General features: G+C 39.0%; 2 protein-coding genes across 3 annotated transcripts; one reads left to right on the top strand and one right to left on the bottom strand.

Annotated features, from left to right (window-relative positions):
- The first annotated feature begins 1,023 nt into the window (after window positions 1-1,023).
- LOC147541638 (Transducin/WD40 repeat-like superfamily protein) lies at window positions 1,024-3,544 on the top strand. The gene is made up of 2 exons (XM_086637541.1): window positions 1,024-1,253; window positions 1,523-3,544. The coding sequence occupies exon 2, from the start codon at window positions 1,528-1,530 to the stop codon at window positions 3,142-3,144; it is 1,617 nt and encodes a 538-aa protein (XP_086493667.1). The 5' UTR covers window positions 1,024-1,253; window positions 1,523-1,527; the 3' UTR covers window positions 3,145-3,544.
- Window positions 3,545-4,878: 1,334 nt separating this feature from the next.
- SQD1 (sulfoquinovosyldiacylglycerol 1) lies at window positions 4,879-8,107 on the bottom strand. 2 transcript variants are annotated; one of them, XM_086633498.1, is made up of 3 exons: window positions 7,649-8,107; window positions 5,926-7,045; window positions 4,879-5,474 (listed from the first exon to the last, which is right to left on the bottom strand). In XM_086633498.1, the coding sequence occupies exons 2-3, from the start codon at window positions 6,985-6,987 to the stop codon at window positions 5,073-5,075; spliced, it is 1,464 nt and encodes a 487-aa protein (XP_086489624.1). In that variant the 5' UTR covers window positions 6,988-7,045; window positions 7,649-8,107; the 3' UTR covers window positions 4,879-5,072. The 2 variants fall into 2 exon arrangements, with proteins under 2 accessions (XP_086489624.1, XP_086489625.1); XM_086633499.1 differs by having other exon boundaries at window positions 7,653-7,885.
- Between the last annotated feature and the right edge of the window lie 3,782 nt (window positions 8,108-11,889).

Below are 11,889 nucleotides of genomic sequence, written 5' to 3'. Positions count from 1 at the left end.
AAAAACTTAAATTGTCTTTTTAACTTAAAAATAAAATAAAATTGGGTCTTCGGCCCAATTTCCTATATATAGTTAGTTCCACATGAATCAAGGAAGAGTGACGATTGTTAGACCAGTAGGTAATGTATCTGCTCCAAATTCTCGAAGGTCTTTGAAGTACCCAGGGCTACATTTGCTGATTTGCAACACTTATATTTTCCTTTCATCCTGCGTACATCATTATAGATAACCAAATGAGCTGGAAAGAAACCCACGTAAGAAAATTAGCATACAAGTTCATGGAACATCGATAACAAAGTAAATCCTTCTTTTCTCTTTTCTGCTTTAATTAAACGTATTAATTTGTGTACTTAAGTTGTATTTAATGATTGATGTTGTATAACAATTTCATTCGAAAAAGAAAAAGGGAGATAGTTTACTATCTACTGGGGTAAAGGAAGGAACCCAGAATTAGAACATCATAAATATGAATAGTTGTCGAATTCAGTATCTTTTCGGATGTTCATCCACATACCAATACCATATTTAGCTACATATTATTAGAGCTTATTCTTCTTCTTTTCCGAAGTCCATTTCTTATAAGGAACTCTCACTCTCCGTTCTTCCTCTATCTCTTTACCCTACCAATTGATATGCTCGTTGTGTTGTTTTGAGTGGTGGATCTATTTTAGTTTCTTTTTAGAGACGAAAAAGAAAGAGAGTGATGAAGATGAAGTTTTTCATTTTCTTTTACTTTATATTTATGTAGTGGTTTAGGAGAGCGAGAAAATGAGTGTGAGTGGGTGAAACAGTAAAGATAGAGAGAGAAAGAGTCGAGAGATACACTTTCTTTACCTAACAAGAAAAAGTCTTACTCGTGTTGCGGGACGACAATTAATTTTCTCTATTTAGGAGAAAATGAGTCCATGACACCTGACCTTTTTCTCTAAATAGGCTACCAAACACAAAAAAGAATAAAAGAATTTGAGAAACAATTTCTATGTTCTCCAGAAAATCCCCCATCAAACACAACCTCATTAGACATTTAGACTTACAAAGAGGGGGTTCAAAAACGCGTGTTGGACATCTGAGGGATCAAAACGAAGAGTTTATCCCATATGGGGACCAAACGAGAATTTCACATTTTTCTAGGGTTTCACTTATACACGGAACAGCCTCCAAACCTCCACTACCTAAAACCTCAACTTCGGCTCCTCCTCCTCCTCCTCCTCCTCCTCCTCCTCTTCTTTCTCCGGCAATACTCTTCCCATCAGGTATGCTCTTATCCTCTGTGTTTATCTATATGACTTAGAATCGTTATATATTAGGGTTTATTACATATTGAAAATCGTTAAACAAGTAATTTTTTTACCTTTATTATTGCATTGTACTAACCAATGAAGTTCATGATCTGGGTATTATCGATTTTGACCTATTGATTTATTGTTTTGTGGTTTTTAATCTTAATATATTGATTAATAATGGATTCTGTTCTATGGTTACATTATGATGAACCAATGGTGGCTGTTTGGGTGATTTGCAGACACAATGAGTTTAATTTCTCAAAATGGTATGAGTTCAAATAAAAAGATCAAAGTTAAGGAAGATAAGACTGGTGACCCTTTAGTTGAAGATGTGAATGAAGAAACTGAAGAAAGTGCAAAAGAATCCAGTTTGATTGGAACAAAGAGAGATAGAGAAGTAAGTGAAAAACGGAAGCAAGCCGAGAACAAGCGAGCAAAAGAAATGGCGGCGTTGGATAATTTGTTGTTTGGGGCGCTCAAATCTCCGATTGAATTCGGAGAGGAGGATAATAGTGATGTAACAGATGCTTTGACCATTATAGATAGAACTGGAATTAGTGATGAAATGAATGTTGAGGATAGGAAGCCTGCATGGGTAGATGATGAAGAAAAGAACACAAATATAGATATTGCAACGATGAACAAACTTAGGAAGTTGAGGAAGTATGAGAAAGAGACTTTGATTTCTGGTTCAGAATTTGTCGAGAGGTTAAAATCTCAATATGTTAAGATGAACCCAGGTACAGAGTGGGCTCAAGTTGGCCATCTTTCAAACAGCAATGGGGATGAATCGAATTCGGATGTCGAGGATGGTATGGAGCATAATGTTGGGTATTCTAATGGTATCCTGCGTACAAATGAAGAACTCGTTGTTAAGGGTGGTGTGAAGCTTTTGCCTGGGCGTCTTGAGTTCTCGAAACTGGTAGATGCAAATGCTGAGGACCCCTCTAGAGGTCCAATAAATTCAGTCCAGTTCCACAGAAATGCTCAATTGCTTCTGACTGCTGGATTAGATAAAAGACTGAGGTTTTTCCAGATTGACGGCAAAAGGAACACCAAAATGGAAAGCATCTTCCTTGAGGATTGTCCCATTCGAAAAGCTGCTTTCTCACCTGACGGTTCTCAAGTTATAGCAGCAGGAAGAAGAAAGTTCTTTTACAGCTTTGATCTAGTGAAGGCAAAGGTTGATAGAATAGGCCCTTTGACTGGTAGGGAGGAGAGAAGTTTGGAAACTTTTGAAATTTCTCCTGACTCTAGTACTATTGCATTTGTGGGTAATGAAGGGTATATCTTGCTGGTCTCGACAAGAACAAAAGAGTTGATTGGAACACTGAAAATGAATGGGACAGCTCGCTCTTTAGCGTTTGCTGATAATGGACGGCATTTATTGAGCTCAGGTGGAGATGGGCACGTCTACCATTGGGATTTGAGAACAAGAACGTGCTTTCACAAGGGTCAAGATGAAGGTTGCTTAACCGGACTTTCACTTTGTACGTCACCAAATGGCTCCTTATTTGCTTCTGGTTCAGATAGTGGGATAGTGAATATTTACAACAGGGAAGAGTTCTTAGGTGGAAAAAGGAAACCTATCAAGACAGTTGAGAACCTGGCCACGGAGGTTAATTTTATGAAATTCAACCATGATTCGCAGATATTAGCTATTTGTTCCAACAAGAAGAAGAATAGTTTGAAGTTCGTGCATATTCCTAGCTTTACTGTATTCTCAAACTGGCCTCCGCCAACATGGAATCTGAACCATCCTCGCTGTTTGGATTTTAGTCCTGGTGGAGGTTATATGTCTATTGGTAATGCTGCAGGAAAAGTACTCTTATACAAATTACATCACTACCCACATGCTTAAATGGTACTAAACCTACGACCACCGGTCCCTTCTTCGCTGCTAAGCTGTGGTATTTGGCTGAAAAGACCGAATGAATTGGAAGGTGAGAAATTGCTGTTACTTTTACTTGTTTGATGCTATGGAGTTGTTTCAGCTTTTAGACATATAAAACGCGTGATGATAAGCTTCTCCTTTGTGGAATTAGTAGTTGCCAGCGAGAATTGTTATTTATTAACAAAGAGGTGTCAGTTTTTGTTCATTTCCGCCCGCCCAATTTTGTTCGAGTTATAGTAGGAAATTTTTAAGCTTTCTTGAATTTAATTTACTAAGAACCTGCCATGTTGTTTGGAATATCTTTTTGATATATTGATTACATAAACAATATCGCAATATTTGAAAGTTGATTATGATGTTCACTTCAGCCTTGTATTTTAAGATTTGACAGGAAATATTTGATCTTGTATTGTTTTGTCGAAGACTTTCTGGGGTCTCAAATAGTTGATCTTCTGATGTTTGCTTACCACATCATGTTGTCAGAATTTATTATAATATCGATTCTTTCGTGGGCAGTGAATGTGGTTGATTGTATTTAGACTGAATTGAGGAAATTGATGTTTTAGTTTTTCATGTAGTATTGTAGGATATCGATGTCTAGGTTTTCTATCATTTCTGCGTTTAAGAGTTTAAGTTTGAACAAGAATTAGATTTTGAAGAACTGAAAAAAAGCAACTAAAATGAACACCAGTGCTATTGATTCTAAATTAGATTTTACAGAGTCGAGTATACAAGGAGAAAGTGAAATGAACAGAAATCTAACTAAACAAACAGAAATCTAACTAAACATAAATCTATCGCGAACCATTAATTTAGGTTAAATTCGCTGTGGATCAAAACAGCCCCTTGCAAGTTCAACGTGGGATCTTGAGTTGAAATATGCCAAACCTGATACTTCTTCTTTACATGTCACGGATAAAGGTGATTTTCAACATGTTTCATTCGTGAATGGAGATGGGATTTATAGTGAGGTAAATGGCTCTGAGGTTGTCACAGCATAGAGTGAGGTCAAATTTCATAGATATGTAGCTCCTCGTATGGAGATTGAATTGGTATTAATTCATCTTTGTTTTAAGGAAGAGATTTGGTTTGACAGAGCCAAATGTGTAATTGTACCATCCACAATAACGCGGTCATATGTGACTTACAACTTAAAGCACACCGATGTATATGCATGCAACCTCGAATGTAAATGTTCATGAATGTACCTCAATTGTAGAGCGTATAAAGGGGCTCTAGCCCAATCCAATACACCCAACAATCCAAAATCTTGAGGTAGGAATTTTGGTTTCTTGACCTATAGACTATTGTATTCTTTTCTCTTCTCCAATCTAATTTGTTTTCTTAGTTTTCACAATAGTGTGGGGATTCTTGCTAAAAGGTTTTATAGTGGGCTCAGGCTAGTATGGTAGCTCAAGCAATGGTTTTTACCCAAGCCCACCCGCTATACCATGGCGGGCCGCATGGTTAGTCATTGGCTCGGGTGCACCCCGGTGTAGGAATCACTTTCATATTCCGGAACTGAATCACATAAAGAATCGTGATTCGTCAAATAAAATAAAATAAATCGTGGATTAGTCTGTCTGATGGCAGGTTAGTTATCATGGGCCGACTGAAGTTGATTATCGTGCTCCATCACGGTGCGGTGTATCAATCTCATATAATGTAATTATCTGACTGTAAGGATATGAAACAGTTCCCTTAGTAAAAATCATATTGCTTGGAGATGCAAACACAAAAGTTTCATAATTATGGGCAATAGTGGAGCCTCCCAAATCTCCAACAGACATTACTTTCAAGTTTCTACAACATCTTCCATGCCAACTTTAGATATTGACCTATTAATTATTCTACTACTAGGAAAAATAGACATGTACAAAATTCTTATTCATCAACTAGGCCGAAACTGTCTTCGGTTTTGCCCCAATTTTTTTCCATGAAACACTCGGCATAATCTGTTTTGTATCTACTCGGTCCTTGTATTTGACAGCAAAACTGAGCAACGAATCTAGAAGGGAGTCTGAGAGAAGATGTGGTTGGAGACCCAGCTCGACGAGCTTTGTATGCTTAGCATTGTAGTAGTGTTCCTCTGCTTCAACACGAGGGTTTGGCACCGATACAGTTTGCACATCTAATCCAATATTTTTCCCTGCTTTAGTTACAAGAGCAGCTAGGTCATTAACAGAGAACTGCTCAGTGAACTGGTTGAAGACCCTGAATTCACCAGCTTGTGCTGGATTTGCTATCGCAAGTTCAACGCACTGAACTGTGTCCCTTATATCAAGATATCCCCGAGTCTGGAAAGAAAGAAGGAAATGTTAAGACAAACAAATATAATTGCATACGAAAAGAAGAGTGAACCCGAAACTAACATGCATCACTTCAAAATTCCTGACCAAAATTATGTGTGGACAATTAGGATGAATGTTTGATGCGGAAAATATGAGTGTCGGATGTTCGGGAAGAAGCTATTGCTACTCCTAGTTAACAGTTCTTGCTTGGGCATGTAGATGAAAACCACATATGCAAATGCAGGAGATAGATCATTTCTTGCTTGGGCATGTAGATGAAAACCAAAATAAGAAAACATAAATGTTTAGTCCTTTAAAACCAAATTTCAGGATTTTTAGTACCATGATTCCAATATAACAGTTCTCCAATTCCTAACTCTGAGCTGTTAAATACAAAATGTGGTGACCCCAGTGTATTTCTAATGCTGCAATTAGGAAAAAAAACTCTGCAACTTACCTGGCCTCCTTTTCCGTACACTGTAAGTGGGTGCCCCACAGCAGCCTGAACACAGAACCTGTTCAATGCCGTCCCGAATACCCCGTCATAGTCAAACCTGTTGCAAAGACCTTCATGCATTTCAGTCTCCTCTGTCCTCACCCCGTAAACCACCCCTTGGTTCAGATCGGTTGCTCTAATCCCCCAGGCTTTGCAAGTAAAGGCTATGTTATTTGAATCATGGACCTTGCTGAGGTGATAGAATGAGCTAGCTTGCTTCGGGTAAGGCAAAGTATCCGTTCTTCCATTATGGGTAATAGTTATATATCCCTCTTCAATATCAATGTTTGGAGTTCCATACTCCCCCATTGTTCCAAGCTTCACTAAGTGACACTCTTCCCTAAACTCCTTGATAGCAAAGAGAACATTCAGTGTTCCAATCACATTGTTGTTCTGTGTGAATACAGCTCTAGAACGATCAATCATGGAATATGGGGCTGATCGTTGTTCCCCGAAATGAACAACAGAATCAGGCTCAAAAGATTTAAAGGTTTCAGAAAGGAATTCAAAGTCACAGACATCACCGATGTAGAGCTCTATTGTTTTTCCAGTGAGAGATTTCCAAAGTCGAATCCGTTCGTGAATGGATAATATAGGAGTAAGGGAGTTCAACCCAAGTTGGTGGTCAAAAAGGCGACGCACTAAACTGTCAACAATGGCAACTTCGTAATTTTTCTGGGAAAGATGGAGGGCAGTAGCCCAACCACAATAACCATCCCCGCCAATAATCATAATCCTTTTTGGCTTCGACGGTTCTCCCGAGCTGTGATTGGACCCTGAGCTAGGTTGGGTGGGGGCTTCCTGGCTCGTAGAGAGTGCTGTTGCTGTGACTGTACGGAGTCCTCGAGGTCTTCCACTCTGCGAACTCTTTCTATGTGAAAAGAGTCTTCCTAGTGGGGGCCTAGAAGGTTGCATTGAAATAGAAGTAGGATGAACTCCGAAACATTGAGTCGATGGTTGAGAGTAAGATGTCCCACCACTTGACATTTTCATGTAGCAACATGTCGAGAGCAAATGTGCCATACTAACTCACTTTTCACCTTAAAGATTTGTAAAGTATTATATTCCGTGATGTCAATACCTGCAAAAGATTGAATACCACAGCTACTCCTTATACTAGTGATGACACTGATTATAAAGAAGTCAAATATGTTATCGACAGAGACACTAGTTAGCAAAAAAAATGTAAAGAAAAAGTAAGTTCTTATGCAGTGTATCCGCCGTGCTTAAATGAGCCCTAGAGGATAAGGGTTAGCTATTCACAGACTTACAACATGGACTTACTACATGAATATCCAATAGATAGACACTCGTCGGAACATTACAAAAAATTGACCTAAAAGAAACATAACAATGACAAAGAAATATCTATATAGACATGTCCACAAGATCTAAATAGATTATCAGGAAATGAGAAAGAGTAAAAACTTTAAATTCTTAAACTTGTTAAATTAATTCCCTTTCTTACAGTCAAGTAATTACTAACTTACATATCAAAAACATACAATCAAATGTTCAATTTATGAGCATATGAAACCCTAATTTGCAGAAGAATTTCATTTTATCTTTTTAGTTGTAAAGACGTTAAAACTTGAAGCAAAATAAGTAAGAATCAAGAAGTCACATTTCAAACTAAAGATTTTAACATTCTGACAGATGAGAGCTAGAGGAAGAGAGGGTATACCTACTTTTCTCCAGCTGAAGAGAACCAACTAGAAGAAGAAGAAGGAATGGGAAATCTATCCGGAAAAGAAGATTAGAGGAGATATTGGTTGTTTCGAATTTAGCTCCCCCGGAACCAAATGATGAGAACAATTTAGAAGGATATTCTTAGGTCCGAATATAACTCTGATTACAGAAACACCCTCATTTTGGGTCCATATTTTGCCCTAACCCCCCAACTGATGACCCTAAACCATTTCATTTCGTAGTGGTGATCAGCGGTCGGTTGCCGACCATTTAGGAATAGGCGAAGCCTAATCAATAAATGATGGTTTGGCTATATCATTAGCTGAAGTAGAAACAATCAAATTGTCAACAGACAAAGCCAGTTCAGTTTGATCAAGTTCGATCTGGTCGGTTTGGTCAAGCGGTGCTCAACATTGGTCAATTCTCGAATCCCTACTATAGTTTTCTTATCTCATGAATATCATGAGTTGCCTATTTTAAGCTTTATTTCAAGACAAACAACCATCATTAGAAAATGTTAAATGGTTCCAAATTTGTAGGGTTTTTTTGTTGAAAAAATTTATAGAGTTGATTTGGTGATCAAATTTTAAGGCCGCAATTTTTGGGCCTCCAAAACATTGTTAGAAAATAAAGTCCTAATCTATCAGGATTGACTTTGGAGACTTCCTTATTTTTAGTTCAAAAATTTACTTAAGATGTATCATACCTCTAATTTTCATCTTCACCTTCTGACCACCACCATCTACAATCAAAATTTTCTCACGCACTCTTTTCTCTCTCTTTTCAAACCTTTTCTTTTTTTAGAAAGAATTCAACTTCTGGTCATCTCCACAAAGCAGCCTAATAGATTTTAAAAGAAGAGGCAAACGTCTTCTATTATCCTTGAAGAAATTTGAATTCAATGTCAGAAATAACCCCTCTAGATAAAAACATATATTCAAAGACCGCGATTTTGGGCATAATAAAAAAAATTTGGACATAAAAACTGAGTCAATCAACGTTGACTTAAGGGGCATATTTATATTTGTCTAAAAATTTACTTTATTGAAAATTGCCTCATAATCTTCATCTCCTAAAGTCTTCCTTTCTCCTCTCTTCTTCTCTCTATCTCTCTCTTTATCTTGTTGCACTCTCACTGACTCTCTCTCTCTCTCTCTCTCTCTCTCACAATCTCTCTCCTTCATTCTAGCTCTCTCTCTCTCTCTCTCTCTCTCTCTCTCTCTCTCGATCTCTTTAGCTCTCTCTCACGATTTCTCTCTCCCCCTCTCTCTCTTTTTCTCGCACATACACTCACAGTTCTGAAGAAGGGAAGTGTTCCCTTTGCCAGAACCTCGAGGACACGATTTCTCATTTCCTCCTCGAGGGTTCCGTTGACCAGCGATGGATGTTTCGTGGGCGGCCGGTCACAATACATTTTATGGTCGGCCGACCACGATATCTGAAACCCGCCTCGAGGTCTAAAGTTTTTGGAATATCGAGATAGAAAAGAAACGAGAGAAAGAGATTTACAGAACGAGAGAGATAGAGGTTTACTGTGCTAGTGAGTGAGGGAGATTTACAGAGCGAAAGATAAAGAGAGATCTACTGCGAGAGAGATAAATCTAGAGAGAAACAATAAGAAAGAGCGAGAGAGAGAGAGAGAGTGCGTGAGGTGGTTGATGGTCGGAAATGATGGTGGTGGTAGGAAGTTGTGGTGGTGGAGAGAGGGAAGATGAAGATTAGGAGGAAATTTTCAACGAAATAAATTTTTGGACAAAAAATAAATATGACTCTAAGTCAATGTTGATTAACTAAGTCTTTACGCTCGGGAGATTTTTCTTTATGCCGCAAAACCTCGGCCTATACAAATCAAACATAGCTCTTCTCAGTTTTAAATACTGGAAGTACAAAATGGAACAAATAACCACACAAGCACTCACAAATTCATTTATCTAACAGATTTTAATGTAATTATACAATTTGACTTCTCACACCACTCTAATTCATTTTTTTTTTTTTTTTTTTTTTTTTTTGTTGAGAAAGAGAAAACCAAAAGAAAAACAACCTAACGCTCCGAGAACGCCTCCCTGAAGGCCTGATCTGTCACCCACATCCAATTTCCTTCATGCATTCTGCCCCATTTTGCTAACTGGTCAGCCCTCTTGTTCCTTTCTCTCGGGATGAAAGTGAAACCTACGTCCCCTATCTCCAGAGCTAGCTGATCAATGATAGATATGAGCTTCTCCGATTGCCAAGCTACTGCTGATGGTTGTTTATTTAGACGCCTTATTATGTTGAGATTGTCACTCTCAATACGGATATCTTGGATGTAGTTATGTTTTGCCCACTCCAGCGCCTTTATGATCGCCAAACATTCACATTCCTCCGCGTTTTGCCCTTTGATCGTGTAAGCAGCCGCAGCCTTAAAACCTTCATGCTCGTCCAGCATCAGACATCCAACACCTGCTACTTCCGTGACTACTTTAAACGAAGCATCGACTTGTATCACAACACTAGGGGTTGAGACTTGGACCGGCTGTTCCGTCTCTCGCACTACATCTAGATCACTAATGGCATTGAGAAACCTGGGGGTGCTTTTAATCCTGTTGATCGTCATCTCAGGGGTCATATTAGTTTGAGCTATGCATTTTTCACACCTAGCCTTCCACAGATGCCAAAGCACTGTAGCGAATAGCACCTGAGCATCTGCATCTATGTCCCTCCATGAAGTAATCCACTCCTGCAAACTATGAATGTTTTCTGAAAAGACATTAAAACCAAACCAAACAAATTTGGCGAATTCACAATGTAGCAACACATGGTTAATAGTTTCTCTTTCATTACAGTAACCGCAGTTAAAGATTTCTCCAATGAACTGACCTATTTTGTCCCTTACTGGTAGGCATTTGGTACAACATTTCCACACAAATAGTTTTATTCTAGGAATAACTGGAAGATCCCATATAAAATTCCAATCTTTCGATTCATTTTGGTTACTCGCATCGCGTAGGAAATGATACATGGATTTGATCGAAAAGTTACCTGATTTAGTTAAAGACCATCTAGCAGTATCCACCTGATTTGCCTGTAAATTAATACTAAGAATAGCATTGCATATGTTAGAATTAAAGTATTGGGATAAAATATTCGTATTCCAATGGTTATTGGTGATAAGTTGCTCCACCTTCGTAAGTGGACAATTCTGGTCATTAGCAAGAGGAGGGGGATGGTTTGGTATCCAGAAATCATTCCAAATATCAATATGTGTACCTTGATTGACGTCCCAGAACACCAGGTTAGCCACCAGACTGAGATGTTTGGAGATAGACTTCCAGAGCCAGGAATGATGCTGCTTAGCTTCAATTGGACGCTCCTCTTTCTTGTAGTATTTAGCCTTCAGAATTTTAGCCCACGAAGAGTCAGGATATTTAAGAATGCGCCACACAATTTTGCTAAGGAACGCTTTGTTATCAAGATCAGGGCGCCTGAATCCCAGACCTCCCAACTTCTTGGGGCGACAGATAGCCCCCCAGTGAATGGTGTGAATAGATTTGGGTTTTCCCCACCAGAAAGCCCTTTGCAAGGCTTCAATGCGCCTGCTAATCCCTTTCGGGATAGCGAAGCATTGCATTTGGTATCGGGGAACAGCCGCTGCTATCGTGGAAATCACAATAGAGCGGCCCGCTTGAGAGAGGAGGGAGGCTTTCCATTTGGACAGCTTGAGTTGAATTTGGTTAGTGATGGCTGAAAAGATCTTGACCTTATTTGCTCCGATGAATAAATGGGTACCAAGATACTTGTCAAGGGCAGAGGCTTGATGGACTTTGAGATTTCTAATAATCAGTCTCTTGAATTTGGGATGAGTATTTTTCGAGAAGAAGACTGAAGATTTCTCAAAATTGATTAATTGGCCCGACGCATTACAAAAAATATCGAGGATATTTTGGAGAACCGAAAGATTTGCCAGAGAGTTTTGCCCAAAGATGATGCAATCATCAGCAAAAAGCAGATGATTTATCTGAATACTCGAACGAGACAACTGGAAACCCCGAAACCTCCCTTCCCCTTCCCCGCTATCTAGAAGCCTACTGAGGCCTTCCATGACAATGGTGAAAAGGAACGGGGAGAGAGGGTCCCCCTGACGAATACCTCTAGAGACGTTGAAGGTAGGGCCAGGCCTCCCATTGATCAGAACTGCCATAGTAGAAGTCGAAATGCATTCATGAATCATCTTGAGCCAATGGTCGGAGAAACCCA

Source organism: Eschscholzia californica, unplaced genomic scaffold (genome assembly GCF_041429995.1).
Source record: "Eschscholzia californica isolate CP2 unplaced genomic scaffold, dmEscCali1.0.p SCAF_4, whole genome shotgun sequence".
Taxonomy (NCBI): domain Eukaryota; kingdom Viridiplantae; phylum Streptophyta; class Magnoliopsida; order Ranunculales; family Papaveraceae; genus Eschscholzia; species Eschscholzia californica.
Note: the sequence above shows the minus strand (reverse complement) of the source record. Positions and strands in the feature narration are given on the sequence as shown.